The following is a 23,308-nucleotide window of genomic DNA, read 5'->3' as shown; positions in this document are numbered from 1 at the left end:
CAAGAATGTAACGAAATATATATTTCATGAATTCACATCAGTAGATCTTGAAAAAACATCTACCTCGGTACTCCAGGAAACTTATGTACACATACTTCAGGTCTAAAACATTAAGTAAATAAATTTTTAAAAAAACATTTAAGATGTTATATTATTGATATTAACGAATATATGGTGGAGATTTAATTACCCAAAATGCCTTGAGGCTCCTCAGGTTTGTCCAGGGTGAGGCAGGAAGTAAGCTGTGATTGATGAGTTTCCGTACAGCGCATGCGTATAACTTTCTCTGGAGTCACTCACTCGCTCCATTTCCCAATTTTCTGGACATTCAGGAGAAGGTAAGATTGTGTTCCCATACATATTGTCACTCTCATCTTAATGATCAGTATATTTGGTTGCTTATCTTCATCGGTGGTATGTGTGAGCTATTTTTTTTTATAAATGCGTATCATTTTTATGATATGTTTGCCACTGAAGTAAAAATGTCAGTTTTCATTTACGTATGTATGTATGTATGTATGTGCGTGTGTGCGTGCGTGTGCGTGAGTTTGTGTGTGCGTGTGTGTGTGTGTGGTAACGTTGCTGTAACTGCAAATATGTCAACAAATATTGATATACTTACGCACTCTAAACATAAATACAAGCATGTAATTTCTATATATTTGTGCCTTTTACACAACCCCCATGGCGTCATAATATGTGTCCGTGATGCGTTACGTGTTGCGGAAACCTGCGGCCTGATTTGACCAACTACATTGTTAAGAATAACTATCTCCCTTAAACTAACCTTCATTGACTAACACTTTCAAAGCTCATAGTGAATATGTTACATTTGATCATACTGTTACATAAACAACTGGTCACGTTCATTTTTACATAAATATCATTAAGGTTTCAAATTACATTTTCTATATCTGCTATTCGGCAAAATGTGCCTCGGTAAAGAAATACGTTTAAATGGTGGCCCCAGTCTCTTAATTAAACTCATGCAGTCATTGCTGCTTGCGGTGATAAAACTGTCATAGAGATTAGCCCAAGGCGTGTAATGTGTGTACACACGTGGAAATACCTGTGTCATAGACATGCATGTGGGATTCATATATTTTCTTCTGATATTAAATATTATTCACAGATTAATGTGAAGAGGCAAATTAAAATAGTATATTATACATTTCGGTTTTTTTTCACTTGTGTGATATTGTCGATGTTAAAAAAACTCTCGTGGAATGTTAATTTACTGTAGGCTTTGAATTAATTCAGTGAAGGATGATAACATTGTGTATTGTATAAGTATGATATTAAATATTATTCGCAGGTTATGGAAAAATGAAAATGAAAATAGGAATATCACAAATTGGCCTCAATCGAATATTGTTCATGTTTGTGCTTAGATGTTGCATATCTGTGAGTTTTGGTCTTGAATAAACTGATTGTTCTTTTCTATCAAATCTTCACAGACCGAAATTTTGAAATCATTCTTGTGTTACTGTGCTTGTCAAGAAAGGAGACGAAGGGAATATGCCCACAACGAGGTTTTTTTTGTTATTTTTTATTTTAATTTATTTATTTATTTATTTATTTATTTATTTATTTATTTATTTATTTATTTATTTATTTATTTATTTATTTATTTATTTATTTATTTATTTATTTACTTATTTATTTATTTATTTGGGTGGGTGTGGGCATATAATAATTGTTATATGTTTAAGGTCAAGAGTAAAAATAAATGGGCAACGTGTGTGACGCTCTTGTGATACCGGGGTCTCGCTCACTTTGTTTATATTGTCACAATTCCTGCGCTGTCATGCCTAAATAATGATAGGTGTGGATAAGTCCAGCCAACAGCTATGAATATATCGAAATGTCGATTTTAAAGAACTCGGGTCAAACCCATAGTGTTGTGATTAGCGGTTTCATTGACATGGCTTGTGAAACTTCGGCTATATGATAAGATAAAGTTAATTTCTCGTTGCTACTGATCGGTATAAAAGTATGAATAATTTTGTTCTGTCATTAATATGTAGACTATAAAATATAACCTTACGAAAAAAACCTTTCAAAGGTCAAATCTTAACCCCATTTCCTGTTTAAGAATCGATCAACGATGACGTGGATGAAGCTCTTCTGCCTTACTCTGGCCATCACAGCCACTGTTCTCGTTGTCCACGCTGCCGCAGCTGACGACGAGGATGATGCTAGCTCGGGTAAGTATACACATCGGTTTAGTCCCACAACCTCCAAACACAGACCTCCCAAACGGCAGATAAAAATAGCACAGTCATTAAATGGGACATGCTAGTCACCCTTAATTCCACATTTTGATAAATATGGAGAACAATAACGGACTAAGTGGACATCCTTGTCTAACTCCAGTGGAACACCAAACATAATCAAAATGTTTTCTCCTTTCTCCTTTCACCGACAACTGCCGCAGATCTGGCGTGGTTAAACTGCATTATTGTTTAATTACTCGTTTACCATCAAATGACCTCTACATTTGGAGGGTTCATTTTTGTGATATCGTCAATTTTTCGAAATAAATACTTTTTTACACAGAACTAAATACAGAGAACAGCTATATATTAGTTCCAGTACGACTATTTATATGAATACTGTTTTCTTATGACTATATGGCTATGGTTACATGACACAGGCATATTATTGTGTCTTACCTCGACCGCGAATAAGGTGTATTGTTCAGAGAAGAGAACTGAATTCGTTGAATACAATCACGTTACAGTCTCAGCTCAACCATCACTATAATATATTGCTTCCCACAGAACAATATCAGGTGCCCATTTCACAAAACTCTATCTCGAGGAGATGTCTCGTAACTATCCTCGAAGCATTCGCACCTCCTATATTTTAACATATGAAGTACGAATGCTAGGAGAAAAGTTACGAGACCTTGGCACCATGCCAACCGTACGCCTATGGTAGAGTTACAATGAGTCGCAGTTTACGAAAGCTGTGTGGATCGTGACTCTGTTTTCTAAATAGCACCATTCACAATTCCGTTCGACCCTCAAAACTGCTCGTCTGAAGTAACGTAGCTCCTCTCTTTTAATAGTTTGCCTTCTGATTATATAGTGTGAGTTTCTATAGGGCCCACAGATGCAGGTATATTGACTGTATATGTCTAAAATGTTAAGCAGTACGAGCCTGACACATTGTTTAGAACAACACCCTTTAAGGTTATCTATAATATTCTGTACCGTCATTAATTGTTGACGCTACGACCCTGAAAACTGCTCGTCTCTTTCCGTAAGTTACAAGAAGACGCTTGCCGGAATGACACGAGTAGTTACGAATGTATTCGACCAATAGTGTACACAACTGTTTTCTTCAGAACTGTGTAGCCAGTACCTCCAGAACGTGACCACCAGACCAAACAACAGACCTAAGAGGTTCGAGAGAAGAAACAAGAACTTCGAGATTATCTCCGTCCACAACGTCTGGAGAGACCCTGACACCGTCTACTGGTGCGACTTCAGTGTGAGTGAATCTTTGTTTTCTCGAAAGTTGCTTTAATATTTACCATTATAATAGGGTATTTCTACGGCGCACATATCCATGCAACTGGTGCCTGCCCAAGGCGCTGGTATTTGTTTCCCGATCATTGGATGTCAATCTCTGTGTCACATCGTATTACCACTCTCAACTCCCTGGGGAGTATACAACTCTTGCGCGCCGATTTTTATTGTGGCCCTCGCATCCCATCGAGGTACCCACTCCATAGTTGGGTGGACTGGGACACATAGCAACTGTGACTTATATTCACAATTCTTTGTCCACGTTTACTGCACGTTGCTGTACTAGGTGTTTGCCCACCAAAAACTTCAGGGAGTTTTACTGTATTAATAGGTTTGCCAGCACTGTTTCACAAAGTTGAGACGTCTGAGACCTGCGTTGTCTCGACTGGCAAGCTGCAGATGTACTGTTAAATTAAAAGTACCTGCTCGCTTTGAGGACAGACAACCAGCAGCTGGTTGATGATACAAAATGTCTCAATGTATCAATTTGCTCCAGGCTGCAGATTGCGTTCGTTTGTTCGCTCGCTCGTCCATCTGTGCGGACATTCGTTCGGGCATGAGAGAATGCATTGCTCTTCGCAATTTTAACAATGTAATTACGGACTGAGAATTTAAGAACGTTTGACAGCAGCTCTTCAGTTTTGAAACAGTCGACTTCATCAGTGACCTCGGCAAAACAGATGTCACAGAACACATCAATACGTCGTGCGATCATACCATGCATAAGAGACAGATAGGTCGCAGGCCTGGTGATGCGAAACTGCATCGCTTGAAGCTATTAATAATTCAGACATCTTCGCACTTGACGCGAACACAACTGTGTAGTAAGTTATTCACAGTAATCTGTATAACTCCAGTGGAATTAATAGCTTGATATATTTTGAAGTAACGTAGCTCCTCTCTTTTAATAACTGGCAAGTTTGCGTTCTGATTATTTAGTGTGAGTTTCTATAGGGTTCACAGATGCAGGTATCTTGCTTGGTATATGTCTAAAAGGTGAAGCAGGACGAACCTGACACATTGTTTAGAACAACACCCTTTAAGGTTATCTATAATTCTGTACCGTCATTAATTGTTGACACTACGTCAGGTCTCCATGGAGACCTCAGTCTATGTGTAGAGTTTTGCGCATAAGCAGTTTTCTACATGTCATTCATCAGTTTGACATTACAGTGAACTACCGTACATTTGGTGAGAGAGTGAGTGTGCTGGCTTGCACGCCGCTTTTAGCAATATTCAACCAATATCACGGCGGGGGACACCAGAAATGGGTTTCACACGTTGTAGCCCATCATATTCGGAATCGAACCTGAGTCTTCGGCATGACGAGCGAACGCCTTAACCACTATGCTACCCCACTGCTCACATAATTTCATGTAATTTTATTGCTTCATTCCACGTGTGGAATCGAACCCTGGTCTTCGGCATGACGACCGATCGCTTTGACCCCGAGGCTATCGCCTGTCCCCGTTCAATCAGTAACTGTCCAAGTCGAAGATTCTGCAATCACTGGACCTCTTGCATATCAATGCAACATCAATGCAATACGCCACCTAGAGATACAATTATGCAGCATGTAAACAGTTGTATTCCTGACTTGTTTTCAGCTTGAAGAAGAGGATGGCATTAAACACTGGAGGCACTACGACTACAACACTACCCACTGGTGGGTGGTGAAGGGGTGTTCAGGCACGTTCGTCGTCGAGGAGTGTAACACTAAGGACGTCACAAACCCAGGGTAGGTTACCGTAGCGGGGACGTTTCCAAAGCGAATGCGTTACGTTACGTTGGTAAAATGCGTCAAAAAAGGCGAATGCATTACGTTGGTAAAATGCGTCAGCTAACAAGCCTTTCACTACCGATGTCAGAGGTTGTGACAACCAACTCCACATAAGTAAAATGCGTTAGCGAACAAGCATTTTACTTCCGATGTCAGAGGTTGTGACAACCAACTCCATATAAGTAAAACGCATCAGCTAACAAACAGTCGGGACAATCGACTCCACGTAAGTAAAACGCGTCAACTAGCAATCCATTTTACTTCCGGTGTGCGAAGTCGGGACAACCAACTCCACGTAAGTAAAATGCGTCATCTAACAAGCATCTCACTATCGATGATGCATTTTCAAACAACGGGTCGATAAAATCATAAGTTTTATACCAAAACAGTTTCTCCATCCACTGAAAATATTATTGGTAGGTATTGATACGTATCTCAAATGTTGTTTTTAGTGACGTTTGACTCACCCATTAGTTACGTGATCTATTCTGTGATCACGTGACAACGGCCGTAGTAAATGGACAAAACGATCACAGTCAAACTCATCTTCGAGTGACTTAGATATTTATATTCGCATATATATATTTTTAGAAGTCCAACGCACCGATTAGCACGCACTGCTAATAATGAAGGCCAGTCGATTTGTTTTCACATAGAGGCCATTTTGTATGGACAGCGTGTCCCGTGTCACGTGATTAGCAACAGATAGGATCGCGAGATCTCACGTGTCTGGATATTTGCTTTTATTAATGAGTAAACGAAACGCGCCTGCACCGTCACCCACCGTGGGTGTGAAGATACGGGTGTATTTGGGTATATAAACACGTGTCGTTGTTGGAAAGGATGTATGTTTACCTGTTCCAATACGCATGTGCTTTGCCCTTGACCGTGTTAACATCTTCACGCCAGATTTCATTTGCATGTTCTTAACGAAGTGTTCTGTACAAATATTTCACAAAATTAACAGAAACCGGTTTCAGCGACTTGGAGAACGAGGTTCATATGTAACAATATAAGTTTTGAGAGATGGCCAGTAGGAGCATGGTAAATGCTTCAAGCAATGAAGCAATAGAGCAATAAAATTACTTGAAACTATGTGAGCACGTGGGCGGTGGGATAGCATAGTGGTTAAGGCGTTCGCTCTTCACGCCGAAGACCCAGGTTCGATTCCGAATATGATGGGGTACAACGTGCGAAGCCCTCTTCTGGTGACCAACGCCGTGATGTTGCTGGAATACATTGTATTAATAAAAACGGAGTAAAGTTACACTCACTCACTCTGTGGACATGCTATAAGAGAACGTATGTAAAATACAGCCTGTACACACATCTCTCTATTGCATCCGAAGAGGTCATATCGCCAATAAAGACCCAGTTCAATATTCATGTTTTACACAGTACTAAACTGTTCCCTCACATCGTATCACTCCTTTGACCCAATAAATATTTCAGGCTTTACCCGTTTCGATTACCACATGGGTAAAATGTGTGAATTTTATTTCTGGTGTCCCCGTGATATTTGCTGGAACATTGGTAGAAGTTGCGTAAAACCATACTCACTCATCCTCGTGCTGTTTGAAGTCCATACAAGTTGTATGATTATGTTGTTAATATCCCCATGAAATGCTTGTGATTTTAAAAAACGAGTTCATCATCATTTAACGAGGTTCATCATCGGGCAGCTTAACGCTTAGGGCTTACAGAATCGCTTCATTGCTGTTGTTATTTCCGGTGGTGGGGTAGCCTAGTGGTTAAAGTGTAAGCTCGTCACGCCGGAAACCCGGGTTCGAATCCCCACGTGGAAAATATTCTGGTGTTTCACGACGTGAATCCTGGAATATTCTCACAAGCGGCATAACACTATACTCATTCACTGTTGTTATTTCAGATCTCTGTCACCCGCCAACAAATCACCCATGCAAGGAACCCTGACCGCTCCCAAGCCAGTGACCAACTGGATGAACATCATGTCTCAAAGGCAATTTGACATGGGCACGTGGGATAGAGAAGGATTTAACATGTTCTAGGACAAAGCTAAGTGTGTACATAAAAGAGTTCGTCCACTCTCATCGAAAGAATTTTGTTCAAGATGTATGCACAGCGGATGTGTCGAGCTCGAAATGACCCTAAAGTCAGTTCGTGACATCCGAAGTTCTTTACTCCTGTGAACAATTATCAGGCCACCAGGGGAAAAGTAAACGGTTCATTATTGCAGCTATTCGTGACATCTGGAGTCCTATTTCTAAAACCATTTGAAGTATAATTATTATTTCAAAGGATCAACGCATCTATAATTGACAAGAGTACTTTTTTGAAGGTTCCGTAGTATGAATACGCTAAACCAGGTTGTCTTTATCAGGTAGGGGAAAGGCGGGTCTTTATCATGTAGGGGAAAGACGGGTATTTACCATGAAGGGGGAAGGCGGGTCTTTATCATGTAGGGGGAAGGCGAGTCTTTATCATGTAGGGGAAAGACGGATCTTTATCATGTAGGGGGGAGGTGAGTCTTTATCATGTAGGGGAAGGCGGGTCTTTATCATTTACTCTCCATATGTCGAAATAAGGATTCGAGTGTCTGTGACTCAGTCACCGACTGGGATACTACTCCAATGAGCCAAAACCAATTACGTCTGAAACAAAGATTTGTCAATATGTCGCAAATATTACGAGAGCTACCCTGGCTGTTTCAAGTCTGAAATGACTTCAGTGTACTTAATATCAGCTTCTTTTCCTTGCGTTTTGTAATTCACACATTCCACCACCTTCGAAAAATCTTCCAATCTGCGTCTCGTTCAATAAAATTATTAAAAGATATGCTTTTTTTGTACTTATGCCATGGAATGAATAAATATAGTGTCGCAATGGCAGTTACGTGATTTACACGTGCGAGTCTCCATTCAAGTCGCATTGAAACAACGAGACCGTCAGACAGTCAGACACTGGGCAAAGGGACCTTGAGCAAAGGTTCATTCGTTACTACTAGCCCCTTTCCATGACTTACGTCCGGCTTGCCGGAATGACACGAATAGTTACGAAAGGTACAGGTTTTCCTGGACTAAAGGTCATCCTCAAGGTCGCACTGCTCCTGTGCCACAGAAAGGGCATCCTGCTCTAGTGCGGATTCATGAGTGGAGAGGCGGTGTGTGTGTGTGTGTGTGTGTGTGTGTGTGTGTGTGTGTGTGTGTGTGTGTGTGTGTGTGTGTGTGTGTGTGTGTGTGTGTGTGTGTGTGTGTGTGTGTGTGTGTGTGTGTGTGTGTGTGTGTGTGTGTGTGTGTGTTAGCCTAGTGGTTAAAGCGTTTATCGTCACGCCGAAGACAATGGTTCGATTCCCCACTTGGGTACAATGTGTGAAGCCCATTTCCGGTGTCCCCCGCCGTGATATTGCTGGAATATTGCTAAAGTGGTGTAAAACTAAATTCACTCACTCACCAACTCATGGGTGGCCCTCTTGACGACAGATAGGTGATTACAATACGTTTCTGTCACAGCGCACCATCCTTATCAGCGGTTTTACGTTTTGGTTGATGTACCTCCGTGATACAAAGTAAAGTCCATAGTAAAATATGTCACTCTTTCACAAGTCTTTCTTTGGTGAGTGTGATGAGTGGTTAAAGGGTTTGCTCATCAAGTGAAGACCCTGTTTGATTCCCCGAGTGGGTATAATGCGTGAAGATACTTTTTGGCGTCCCTTGCCATGGTTTTGATGGACTATTGATACGCGGCCTAAAATCATTCTCACCCACTCGCTCAACATATGAATCTCGATACTCGCTCGAAGCGACTATTAGGAATTAAAAAGCCAGTCAAGGAACTGAAGGTGTGCGGATGGGTGAGCCATGTGGGTAGGTAAGTCGACGGATGGCGAACGGAAGGTAGACGGATAGGAATGGAAGGTGGGTGGGTGGATAGATAATCAGGTGGAAGGGAAGGTGGGCGGGTGGTTAGGTATATGGATGGCATGGAAGGTGGGCGGATGGGTCAGTCGGCAGATGGAAGGGAAGTTGGGTGGATGCGTAGGTCGACGGATGGAAATAGAAGGTTGGCCGATGGGTGGACGGATGGAGGGGAAGGTGGGTGGTAGACAGATGGGAATTGAAAGGTGCACGGCTGGGTAGGTAGACACATGAGCAGGTAAGGTGGGCTGGTGATTATGATGGGTATGTAGACGGGGAAGGAAGACGGGCGGATGGGTGAGTGATACGGATGGGTAGGTCGACGTATGTGAGTAAAGGTGGGCGAATGGATAGGCAGACGGATGGGGATGTAAGGTTGGCGGATGGGTAGGTAGACGGATGGGAATGTAAGGTTGACTGATGGGTAGGTAGACGAATGTGAATGTAAGGTTGGTGGATGGGTAGGTAGACGGATGGTAATGGAAGATAAGGTTGGCAGATGGGTAAGCAGACACGTGAGGAGGGAAGGGTGGACGGATAGGGGAGTGTGGAGGGTAAATTGATATTCAAGAGAGACACCATATATTCATACTGAGAAAAGCGGTTGCAGCAATTGTAACGACTGAGATCCCGTTTCTGTTCTGCCTTTCCTTAAAAGGGTTATTTTTTTGCACAGTTTTGCACCTGGTCACTGCTGTATTTCTCAAAGAATTGGCATATATTACTAGTATTTAACAGGTCGTTGAGACACTACAATTTACGTAAGTCTCAAGGGCCACAAACTTAAAAATTGAAATGTTGAGTCTTCCACACTGTTAAGGTTAAAATTTACTTAGTGTAAATAAGTAAGATATTGCACCCTGTATGATGTGTCATTGGGTTATGTACGTCTGTAACCTTGAAAAACTATAAACCTCAGACAATGTCTTGAAAGTACACAATGATACATTGTTGAAAGCAAGTTTGGATAAACACACACCCAAGTGTATGAAACTTCGTTACGTCTCGTTCAGTTCTTAACAGTAGTTCAATGTTATCAAACTCTGTACGACAACAAGAGGGTCCTCTATTCATAGATCTCAATATAAAACGAAGAATACCCGGATGTGCTTCAACGTTAAGTGAGAGTCAGTACAATACATTAGGGTTTTTTTTATCTAACGGAGTGAAACGCCCCGTTCCCAAGCCTCTCATCCGTGAACGTATATGATTTATGAGCCCACATTGCGTTATGTACATTGAGATGTATTTACATCGCTTGCTTGTCCAATCGCAGTGGAAGTGTCACCACGATGGTCACATGTATTTAAACAGGGATCCGCATTACGGGCGGAAACACAAGTTTCGGTTGGGGTGGTGAGAGACTGAATAATAGTGGGCGCGATTCTGGTTAATTCACTGCGTACTATTTAAGCTTTGAATGAGAGGTGCAATTGCGCCGGTAAAGGACTTGATATGGACGGTCTCAAAGGAGGGTTATTTGAAGAGGAACACGCCGAACCTTGCTCTGCAAACATGCGGTCTTATGGGAAGTGAAGGTTGGTCCCGGCCATTGTCCTGTATTCCTAATGTTATGTATGCGAAGATGGGGTTTGAAAACATATGTAAAGAAATGGGGAAATATCCGCCCAACCACGTGACAGCATTTGGAACGAATTTGCGCGAAATGGAGAAATGACTCACTCATCTCATTAATTTGCATCCAAGGTACAATGGAGGTGGTATCAGCTGTTCGATTTCCGAAAATATTTTCGCCGAGAGTGCTAATCAGAGACTCCAGCAGAGTGAACGATTTTGACCCTAAGCCACCCGGAGTCGAACCCAGAGGGTTGACACTTTCGGTACAGTGTTGGGAGAAGCCGTACACGCCGACGTGCTGTTCCAATTTCAGTTCTATACTTGACCAAAGAGGGAGGGACCCCGTTCATGAACAGGACTATGTGACAACGTCGCCTAGACTCGGGGAGGCCACTGTTTTGGAACGTGAACACCATGGTTCCAGAAGATCAGCATGGCCATGGATATCAGACAGACCCCAAGACCTCAGTATGTCTGGCAGTCCTCGTCATTTTGTGTCGGGGTTCTATGACAGTCGGGGCGCGGATAGTTCCCCTTCCCTTGAAGACTGCCCTCGGGGAATATCTCCCGACGGTGCCAAGTCCGGTGGACGGTTCAAATCCAAGATGAAGATATTCAAATGCCCGTATTGTGTCATCAGTTGCAGTAACCGGGGACAACTACTTGGGCATATTCGGATACACACAGGTAGGGTTCGAGCTAGCTACAACGAGTGAGTGAGTGAGTATGGTTTTACTGCGCTTTAAGCAATATTCCAGCAATGTGGGGTGTTGAACCCGGTTTTTCAGCGTGACGAGCGAACGCTTTAACCGTGTATGCTACCCTACCACCCAACTACAACGAAACCTGTTTAATATTGATGTCATTACTCCGAGCATTGCACTTATAGAATAGTCAGTTCAGATTTACAACATAATTGCCGGGAAAATGTCTACACACTGAAACAAAACCTACAAACGTTATTAAAACGTTCCTGAACACTGAAAACGGTAACCGAAACACTCAAATTCAAAGCCTAAAAGTGCGATACCCGTACCTAATACACTATCATAGAATATCCATTATATGGTCTTTGATCCTGACAACATCAAACATTAGTACATATCTTCCCTAACCCATCACTTCTTTTGAAACTAAAGATTGTATATTAAAGTTTGTATTAATGACATCTACTTATTATTCGCCCGTTGAAGATACCGCAGTGTAATATTTTTACGACAATATTACACTAGTGTAATATTTTTTACGGCAATATTACACTAGTGTAACACCGCTACATGTATGACGTCACACTGTTAATACCGCTGTCACAGTGCTACTGGACCTTGGTTGACTCGGAGAAAACTGGGAGTCCTACCACTGTAGCCGCGGTTTCTATCAATTTGTGTTGGATATAATAAACACAATACTAAACTCGCTTCCGTGAAATACCATTTTCATTAAGCTCGTGAAAGATTTAGCATCAAACTCGCTTTCGCTCGTTGGATGCCAAATTATCGACTCGTTAAATAAAAATGGTATTACACGGAGGGTCATTTAGTATCCTCTATTCATACAATCCACGAGTGAGAAATTACCTGTTTCCTTACATGTCATTGCTTATACATACGGAAGACTTTGTGGGTTACAACTTTGTGGGTTACAACTTTGTGGGTTACAACTTTGTGGGTTACAACTTTGAGGGTTACAGCTTCTCGGTTATTGATTTAAACTTAACCCATAAACTAAACTAAAAGTTATAACCCATAAAGTGCCATTTTTGACTCACCAACTTCGACTCACCACGATGTTTTGTGGAAAACGTTGTATTCCTCATGATAAAGAAGTTGACAGTATCACTTTTAATCTCATTCAAAGACCCGCTTATGCGCAGTTCTTCATAATGCTTATCAGAACTTCGTTCAAATGAATACATCTTCATGAATACATTTTGACGAGCACATCTTGATGAATACATCATCGCACTCAGATAACAATGGTGAAACAGTAGTCTAAAGCATGAGCATTGCTTAGAAACGCGGAGAACGTCTGGGCTGTATAAATGAGAGATTTTACCTGAAGTATTCTATGTATACTGATTCATGTGTGACAATTTTTATACTCATGTAGACGAATATTGCTTATTTATGCATATTTGATATTCAAACTATCTAACTCTAACATTTATAGCGGGAAACTCCTGCAGGTGAACACGCTTGACATATTTTCCTGTAAAGGGGAATACAAGCTTGTATAAGTGTATATGTGTATATGTGTATATGTGTATATGTGTATATGTGTATATGTGTATATGTGTATGTGTGTGTGTGTGTATGTGTGTATATGTGTATGTGTGTATATGTGTATGTGTGTATATGTGTATATGTGTATATGTGTATATGTGTATATGTGTATGTGTGTATGTGTGTATATGTGTATATGTGTATGTGTGTATATGTGTATATGTGTATGTGTGTATATGTGTATGTGTGTGTGTGTATGTGTGTATATGTGTATGTGTGTATATGTGTATGTGTGTATATGTGTATATGTGTATATGTGTATATGTGTATATGTGTATGTGTGTATGTGTGTATATGTGTATATGTGTATGTGTGTATATGTGTATATGTGTATGTGTGTATGTGTGTATATGTGTATATGTGTATATGTGTATATGTGTATGTGTTCAGGTATACGCATGTACATACACGTAAATCAACTTTACGTTTCTTTAAAGGAATAATATCTATGCATGAAGTGTGTATATGCATCCTTACATAACTAATGATATATTTCAATAAAACTCACATAATAATTGGATAACTGGTGCCATAAAAAGTTATATTTCACAACAACTGGGCTTCACCGGTGCAAATGAAATTGAAACCAGATAGTTATAACAGAGGCCTGGATTTTACTCAAACACTATGGTGTCAGATTGGTGTCAGTTTCTCAGACAATTAACAATAAACACACTCATAAAGAGATCGACGCTTGCTCGTTTGCTGTCGCTTTCCCGGTGATAATGACTTCAATGGCTTGTCTACCTGGCTAAGAAAAAAGCAGCAGGTATACTCTGACGCCTTTGGCGACAACAGGAGACACCTGACTGATAACAAGCCATAGTATATCTGCTGCCTGTGTCAAATATATCTTGACATGTACGTATTACGAAACGTACAAAACATACGTATTCACTGCCGTTAGTTACCTCTTGCTGTACACACATTGATCCTTCAAATATCTCTTGATATGTACGTATTACGAAACGTACAAAACATACGTACTGACTGCCGTTAGTTACGTATTACAGTGGGTACAATACGTACATATTAACCACAGTACGTTTCTTGTTGATATACTCACATTGCTCTGATAAAGAAAATGCAAAATTAAAACTGTGCCTTCTTTGTTAATGGGAATCGATATGGGCCATGACATCTACTGGAAAGACATGTCGATTGCCCTGGCAGTCAGCTCCCAGTTGCATAGAACGATGCTCATGATACTGATCACTGGATTGTCTGATTCAAATTCGAATATGTACATACAGCAACCCTTTAGCTGGAATAATGCTTAGCACGCGTTATACAACAAACAAATACGTAATAATTTTGTGACATTAAAATTATTTTTAAAACTTCTTATAAATTCCACACACCAATATTGTTTGTATACAGCCACGCTGTATGTTATGATATGTTGATGTATCCAAACAGAACATTTTAATCACTGTTGCTACAGAACAATATTTTGATATACGTCTTTAAAGACGCATCTCTAGTTTGAGCATAACAGGCCTGAGAGATGTGATATAGTTGTAATTTGCTCCCGTAGTTAGTTGTACCGGGGTTGGAAAAGGAAACAGTTTAAATTAATACCATACTCGAAGTTAGTATTTCACATTTTAACACAAATCTCGCAAATCACAGGTAAACTTGCTTTCATAATTTCCCGAAAAAAAACATGAATGTTTATTTTTGGACCTTGCCCAGTTAAACACTTACTGTTTTCAGACAAGGAGTTTTTTCCTTGTTGTGCGTGTTATTAAGGACACATTGCATGCGTACCTTAAAAACATACCATGGTACAAGAAATCACCACAATGACGTTTGTGTAAGCTGCAGTAAGGTATAAACCAAAAACAAGACTATCCAAAAAGAAAAAAAAACGCTTTTGCGAATTTTCATAAGTTGTAAGAATATGTCCCAAAACATTTCACTTTATGAATGAAATATATTAAACCTGAACTGAATTGAACGAAACTAAACTAAACTCAAAATGCTATGAAAACATTACTTGAAAACAGTAGTCGATGTACATGTATAATGTCTGAATTATGTACAGCATTTGTGTAATCAGTGATGTATTTCCTATTGAATTCCTTCAACCATCATCAAATATTTTACCCGGTAGTATAGATACAGTCCGTTACAGATATGAACAGAAAACTTGAAGGATTGAAGACAAAATGTGAACGAATTACACTGTCACATGTTTGGGGTGACATTCGTCACATGTGTCAGTCATATCTTTGAGTAAACATTCACATGCGTTAGTCATATCTTTGTGTTAACATTCGTTACATGCGTCAGTCATATCTTTGAGTAAACATTCACATGCGTTAGTCATATCTTTGTGTTAACATTCGTTACATGCGTCAGTCATATCTTTGAGTAAACATTCACATGCGTTAGTCATATCTTTGTGTTAACATTCGTTACATGTGTCAGTCATAGCTTTGTGTTAACATTCACATGCGTTAGTCATATCTTTGTGTTAACATTCGTTACATGCGTCAGTCATATCTTTGAGTAAACATTCACATGCGTTAGTCATATCTTTGTGTTAACATTCGTTACATGTGTCAGTCATATCTTTGAGTAAACATTCACATGCGTTAGTCATATCTTTGTGTTAACATTCGTTACATGTGTCAGTCATATCTTTGAGTAAACATTCACATGCGTTAGTCATATCTTTGTGGTAACATTCGATACATGCGTCAGTCATATCTTTGAGTAAACATTCATATGCGTTAGTCATATCTTTGTGTTAACATTCGTTACATGTGTCAGTCATAGCTTTGAGTAAACATTCACATGCGTTAGTCATATCTTTGTGTTAACATTCGATACATGTGTCAGTCATATCTTTGAGTAAACATTCACATGCGTTAGTCATATCTTTGTGTTAACATTCGTTACATGCGTCAGTCATAGCTTTGAGTAAACATTCACATGCGTTAGTCATATCTTTGTGTTAACATTCGTTACATGCATCAGTCATATCTTTGAGTAAACATTCACATGCGTTAGTCATATCTTTGTGTTAACATTCGTTACATGTGTCAGTCATATCTTTGAGTAAACATTCACATGCTTTAGTCATATCCTTGTGTTAACACTCGTTACATGCGTCAGTCATATCTTTGAGTAAACATTCACATGCGTTAGTCATATCCTTGTGTTAACATTCGTTACATGTGTCAGTCATATCTTTGAGTAAACATTCACATGCTTTAATCATATCTTTGTGTTTACATTCGTTACATGCTTCAGTCATAGCTTTGTGTTAACATTAGTCACATATGTCAGTCATATCTTTGTGTTAATATTCGTTTCATGCGGAAGTCAAATGTGTGAATTAACATTCGCCACACATGTTAGTCATATATTTGCATTTATATTTGTCACACGTGTCAGTTATCGTTCATGCTTTCCTTTTATAAATTTATATTACGAGTGTCAATTAATGACACACAATTCATCTGAAGTCATTTTACAATTTTACAAGAACATATTTCAGCTTGTGTAAATAGAATTTGCAACTTCTAAATACATCGTAAAAACAATTTGAGATGAAATAAAAAGTGCATTTCTTTTTAAAACTGAATACGATCACCAATAAAAGTATATAATGAAAAGTAAAACAAATAAAAGTAAAATGATGAAAAGTGTATTTTGAACTCGTGCGTGTTCAAAGATCCTCACGACAACTCCATTCCAGATGTGTCGGGACAGTCGGGGTGTATTATATGATATGCATATCAATTCGCGTACACGTTTTTATCATATTAATATTCATATAAACACAAAAACTTCCCTCCGCACTTCTTCCCACCGACACATATACCCAAGAAGAATTATTCTCACGGTAATATATCGTACCTATCGTTGCTACACAAGGTACAGTGATATACACAAGCACAGATTTTGTATGCCTGGATGTAAATACAAAAATTGTCACCAGTCTCCGTTGACAGGAAATAAATAATATGTTTGAGATATAAATTACTGCTATATGTATTTTTCTATTAAGTGTAATGTACGTATTTGTGGATGAAAGGTTATTTTCATGCGACACAGTTACCATAAAGCGATCGTGTTAACAAAGCTCCTTACCGTTCACTGTTCTACAACACTATATTGTACGCAGGGGGCCACAATAGCCAGATATTACTGCCATTATACATTTTATGTCCTTCGTTTGTGAAATGCTGTTGGCGACTTTCGCCGCCAGATAAGGACTTGGGGTTAGACTTCTTTATCCTTTCATGTTAAGAATCTATGACAGCCTGAGTCATATTTAAATGTAACAGTAACAGGTTTTCACAAATCCAAGTAACGTTTGTCCTTTGTCTTGTGCCACAAATAGAAACAGTCAAGAGAAAAAATCTACAAGACCAAGACCAAGACCAACACACACACACACACACACACATACACACACACACACACACACACACACACACACACACACAGAGCTTTTTGCGAAAGCGGGTGAAGGGGAGCACACTTCATGTTCGCGAGTTTCAATGGTAATTTAATAAACTTTCACGACAACGTTCGATGAGCACCCCTGCCTCATCCCTCTGGATCCGCCTTTGGACAAGAAGATGAACATGACGTCATAATCTGCATGTCCCAATGCAAGTTGACATGTCATGATGGACATTATATTTGCCAGCTACAAAACATGATAACAGTATTCTCTCCCTTTATGATCGCCTTTACAACATACCATAAGTTATAAACCTGTATTCACACAAAGCCCTTATACAACATACCCGTTCACGCCCTTCCCGGTGAATCAACGACACGTGACGAATAGCAAATATATTAGAAGCAGGTTGTCTTGTTGAGGGTGTGGTTAGTTCTGATCATACTGCCCCCACCCCCCTCCCCCTCCCCCTCCCCCACCCCCCTCCACTGGTCATGCTGGGGTCACTGTTGGTAGCGATGGGAAAACCCCTGTAAGTTGTTTTCTTGCCCACTTGCCCCTCACTGATTTATGCAGTAAAACAGCAATATATATCCGCCGAAGTAGTTTGGAGTCCAGAGGATTTGTAGCTTAAAGTCACTCTCTGCTACCTTGCTTTAAAGTAGATGTATTGCACACACAAAGCCACGCCTTCGTCCTGATGTTTCCTATATATGATAGTGGGAAAGACAGGGTTGTGTTTTTTGTCGTTGTCTTTTGAGTGTATGCATAGAATTCACTGGACCCATAAAATGTCGCTTTGGTATAAAATCCTGAATAAACCATGAGTTTGTACTTTACAACCCCGGCTCAAAACATTCACTCCATTTACATTATTTATGTACATGTTGTCATGGCTGAATGGCATCCTTTCACTGATCATTTAGTGACGGATTTTTCTAACACTTGTGTATTCCAGTTTAATAGATTTCTTAACAGTCGTCAACATCTTTTTCAGACTTGCCCGTAAAGAAATTCCATACCTCGAATTCTATGTCTGGGTCATGTCATACCTGACAGTGTAGCGCACTTTCAGCTATTCTTAAGCTGTATCGAATTCGAACGTAGAACGCTGGCCACCCTTTGAGTGGATTCCAGATGCATGACATTTTATCTCTGTTCCGGCAGATCCTAACGAATTCACTTAAACAGGCTCTCTGATTGACTGACGCGTGGGTGTACGTGCGTGCGTGCGCGTCACCATGAGAGGATACGTGGATTGAGTACTGCTGAATGTAGTCCTCACCAGTCAAAGCTTTGGTTTCCATTGGGTACAATACGTACAGGTGATTCCTTCGTAGTGAAAATGGTTCACCTAACCCTTTTTCTTGTTTGATGTTTAACACCACACTCAGCAAATTCATCAAGTGATTGATATCATGAACATCGATATGAACAAATGGGATACGATGATACATTTCAACCACGTCAGCGAACTCATTAGCTGCCTCTTACGACAAGGATATGTTGCTGAAGACCAATTCTAACCCTGATCTCCAATGGTAAACCTAATCCGGGTTGCCATCGTCATAGGTCTTACACTTGTCAGCATGAACCCACCCATCTCAACCATTAACTCACCCAACTCAACCATTCAGCCTTAAACGTTTCCTTTATTTCCAGGTGAGAGACCATTCGTATGTCAAGAACCCGGATGTAAGAAATCGTTCATCCGTAACGAAGAGCTGACCCGCCATCGACGTATCCACACTGGCGAACGTCCGTACGTATGCGACTCGTGCAAGAAAGCCTTCACAAGAAAAGACCACCTGAACAAACATGTGAAGATACACTCCACGACGAACGCTATATTCACAGTGTGATAGCATTGTAATTCAAGGGCGTGAGAGAATACTCTGTCAGGTCGCGGCTGGTCACAGATGCTTATAGCTAACTGGACAACTCGGACATGAAAATTGATTCAGAGGAAGTCCACTTTGCCAGTGATCAAACTATTGAAGATATTCAAGTAGAAAGTCCATACTTACAAGAAAACCGTTGACATCGGGGTAAATAGTTGTACCCAATCTGTTGCTAGTGGATGATGACGTCATGAATACGAAACTATAATTAGCTGACGTGTTAGCGTGCATAACGCGTGGGTGAGGTAAACAGATAGGTCAGGTAGTCGTCGACTGTAAAGCTGCTTTGGCGTTTCTGTATGTGACAAGTTATCCAGGTTGACCTGTTCACCTAGGAAACACCTTATCTTAATATTCTTGTTATCCTGGGAGACATATTATCCGGGTAGACGAGTAATACGGTGAGATGTGTTATCCGGTAGGCATGTTATCCCGGTAGGCGAGTAATTTGGGGAGACATGGTATCCGGGTAGACGAGCAGCACGGGGAGACATGGTATCCGGGTAGACGAGCAGCACGGGGAGACATGGTATCCGGGTAGACGAATAACAAGGGAAACGTTTTATCCGGGTAGACGAGTAACATGGGCGGATGCAGACAGACAAGTAGCACGGTTAGACGTGTTATCCGGGTAGACGAGTAACATGGGGAGACACGTTATCCGGCTAGACGAGAAAAACGGGTACATGTTATCCGGGTACTGACGCATGGCATAACACTAGTATAGCATGGAACAGAACAGTTTGGAATCATTCTCAGCTTAATTACGCCCCCAGTCATGAGAGGACCGAAATATTGTTCACAGAAACTTCAAACCCCCTCCCTCACTCACTCACTCACTCAGATTCCACGAGCGTAACCAAGGTTATTTTGCCGAAAAGGTGTCTAAAATTAACCAAAGTGCAACATCTGCGTTTTAACCCTTCCTAGTCATGTGACTATTTCAGAACTGTAACAGCATGTGTGTCTTGGCTCCATCGTGATGCTTTTGTTCGCAGTGATCAGTTGTGCAGAAGTCATACTCCAATAAACACCTTCCTTCTTACAAAAATATGCTGCAGATCCATACATACAAACACATATCAGGCGAACACATGCTCAGTAATGATTAAAAGAAACCAATCTTTCCATGCGTGCAGAAAAGATCACTCAAAATGCTCCCCGACTGTAACGAGACACCAAATGTGATATCAAGGTGCATTAATTTTAAATTTTGTCGTGGTGCATATCTGAGATGTATGAAAACGTACAGATCTCAAACAAATATCCGTCTCTCCTTGAGAGTGTTGCCTCAAGATACAAAGCATCTGAGTTTTAGCATGAAAAGAAAACTTTCGCTCCAATAGTTGCGCTTGAAACGGTAAATTTCACTATAGACAATAGAACTGATCTCTATGCAGCCTCTTTACGATACATTTGCTGAGTAATACGAAACTTCTAATGGGGTTAGGGGCAGACCTGACTGTATAATGAGATCATGTACATAGAAGGTATATGTATACACTTGTACATTATTTAAGACATAATATTTATGAAATAATTTATAACATTATGACACACATCGGTTATGCATTGTGTGTCTGTGACTCTTCAGCAGGGACATAGACATAATGAGTTTGTCACAAGGCTACAGTCGCGCTTAACAATAGTGGTGTTTGCACGCCGCTGAGTCCTAATTGGTATGTGGATTAGTGATTGAGTTGATTTAGTTTCGCGCTGCTTTTGGCAAAATGCCAGCAATATCACTGCGGGAAACACCAGAAATGGGCTTCGCGCATTGTACCCATGTTTGGAATCGAACCCGGGTCTTCGGCGTGACGAGCGAACACTTTAACCACTGGGCTACCCCCAACGCACCGATGTATTGATTAGGGAGCTAGACGTACTTTGTAGGATACAGATCACCCTGCCTTCGTTCGTTCGCCACGCCGAAGACCGGGTTCGATTCCCCACACCAGTTTCTGAGTCTGATCTTTTTGACGCGTTGTCTAATAACACATGTATATATGTGGCAAGATAACCTCTGAAATCCATTTATTTATTTTCACATTTGTGTATAGATTGTTATGATGTTTTTATATATGTTTGAACAAATACTGAAAATACGGTTGGAGGAAGGTATATCCGAGTGTTACATGAGTCAGGGTTAAGTCATCCACGACATGAAGCCTCCATCGTCTCGTGCTTTCACAACCTCTCCAGAAATGCTCAAGGGTAGGTTGAATCTCGTTGTCTCGAATACCTGATAACGTGCTTAACCGCATATATTACACACATCGCACATCTTAACTTCTGTGCTGTATTTCCCAACTCCCATCTCCCCCTCGCCACCTCACCCCCCTCAACAAACAAGAACCCAACAGTACCTACACTCACCCGCGCTACACCAGCTCTCAGTCGCATCCTCGTCACCTTACAAACTATAACCCTTACCTACCTACCTACCTACCTAAATATTTGCCTACCATCCACCTATCTAATTACCTACCTAAAAGCTACCTACCCATCCACCTATCTACCCACCCATGGACCTATATACCTACCCACCTACCTACCCATGCACCAATCTACCTACTTCCCAACCATCCACCTATCTACCTACCTACATACCTACCCATATCACTCAAGCTCCCGGTAACAATTTCCCCATAATCAAACACAAATGATGTCAACAATCCCCGCTTCACATCAGCCGGGTGCCCCCAATTCTCATCAGCCTTGATTCCGATCCTCACAGCTATCCGCATACGGGTCCACCAACCCCACCACACCCTAACCACCACCCACCGTCAGTCCCCTCGGAAACCACTACCCACCTGTACCATGCTACCCACCTCCCTAACATTTCGTTCGCCCCCCCCACCCCCCACCCTACATCACCATTCCCAAACACGCGTCCTCACACCTTCATCTACACCCCCCCCCCCCTACACTATTAATTTCTACACACCCGAGCGGTGGGGTAGCCTGATGTTCAAGCATTCACTCGTCACGCCGAGGACCCTGGTTCGATTCCCCACAGGGGTACAATGTGTGAAGCCCATTTCTGGTGTCCTCCGCCGTGATGTTGATTGAATATTGCTAAACGTGGCATAAAGACACACTCGTTCACTCACTGTACGCGCGTTATATCTCCACTACATTACTACCCAAAACAAAACTGAGTCTCTCACTCACTCACTCACTCTTTTACTCACTCACTCACTCACTCACTCACTCACTCACTCACTCACTCACTCACTCACTCACTCACTCACTCACTCACTCACTCACTCACTCACTCACACACTCACCCACCCACCCACTCACTCACTCACTCTCACACACTCACTCACATTCACTCACTCACTCACTCAAACACCCACTCACCCACTCACTCACTCACCCCCCACACACACTCACTCACTCACTCACTCACTCACTCACACACTCACTCACTCACTCACTCACTCACTCAACCACCCACCCACCCACCCACTCACTCACTCACTCAAACACCCACCCACCCACTCACTCACTCACTCACTCACTCCTATACACTTGCACCCAAGTTCGAGACAACGCGAGACAACGTGAGACAACGTTAATTGTCTTTTATCCAATAGTATACACTAGTTATTTATTTGCCAGTATTTAGGCACGTTTACCACTAGTCTTTGCTCAAAAGATTGCCGTTGTTACACTGCACGTCATACTGTTCCACACGTGCAGGGCTGGCCTACGTACTGGGCGTGTGCATTTGTTGTTAGTGTCATATATCATTAGTACAGTTAGTGCTTTCATGGAAAATTGTGATATGTCTGGGGACCAAGTTTGGGAATAATAAACTGATTTTTATTATATACATTTTCCGGATCGTTTTGTATATTTGAGTGTGTGAGCGCGCGTCAGCGTTTGAATTGAGTGAGGTGGGGA

At 41.0% G+C, this 23,308-nt stretch overlaps 2 protein-coding genes across 2 annotated transcripts; both read left to right on the top strand.

Annotated features, from left to right (window-relative positions):
* Window positions 1–261: 261 nt before the first annotated feature.
* LOC137265664 (uncharacterized) lies at window positions 262–8,130 on the top strand. Its single transcript, XM_067801097.1, has 5 exons — window positions 262–338; window positions 2,096–2,207; window positions 3,353–3,498; window positions 5,144–5,274; window positions 7,205–8,130. The coding sequence occupies exons 2-5, from the start codon at window positions 2,108–2,110 to the stop codon at window positions 7,341–7,343; spliced, it is 516 nt and encodes a 171-aa protein (XP_067657198.1). The 5' UTR covers window positions 262–338; window positions 2,096–2,107; the 3' UTR covers window positions 7,344–8,130.
* Window positions 8,131–10,562: 2,432 nt separating this feature from the next.
* LOC137266380 (Krueppel-like factor 9) lies at window positions 10,563–23,197 on the top strand. The gene is made up of 2 exons (XM_067801878.1): window positions 10,563–11,474; window positions 19,155–23,197. The coding sequence occupies exons 1-2, from the start codon at window positions 10,922–10,924 to the stop codon at window positions 19,352–19,354; spliced, it is 753 nt and encodes a 250-aa protein (XP_067657979.1). The 5' UTR covers window positions 10,563–10,921; the 3' UTR covers window positions 19,355–23,197.
* Window positions 23,198–23,308: the final 111 nt, after the last annotated feature.

The sequence above is a fragment of the Haliotis asinina genome, chromosome 15, assembly GCF_037392515.1.
Source record: "Haliotis asinina isolate JCU_RB_2024 chromosome 15, JCU_Hal_asi_v2, whole genome shotgun sequence".
Classification (NCBI taxonomy): Eukaryota; Metazoa; Mollusca; class Gastropoda; order Lepetellida; family Haliotidae; genus Haliotis; species Haliotis asinina.
This window is presented reverse-complemented; position numbering and strand designations above follow the sequence as displayed.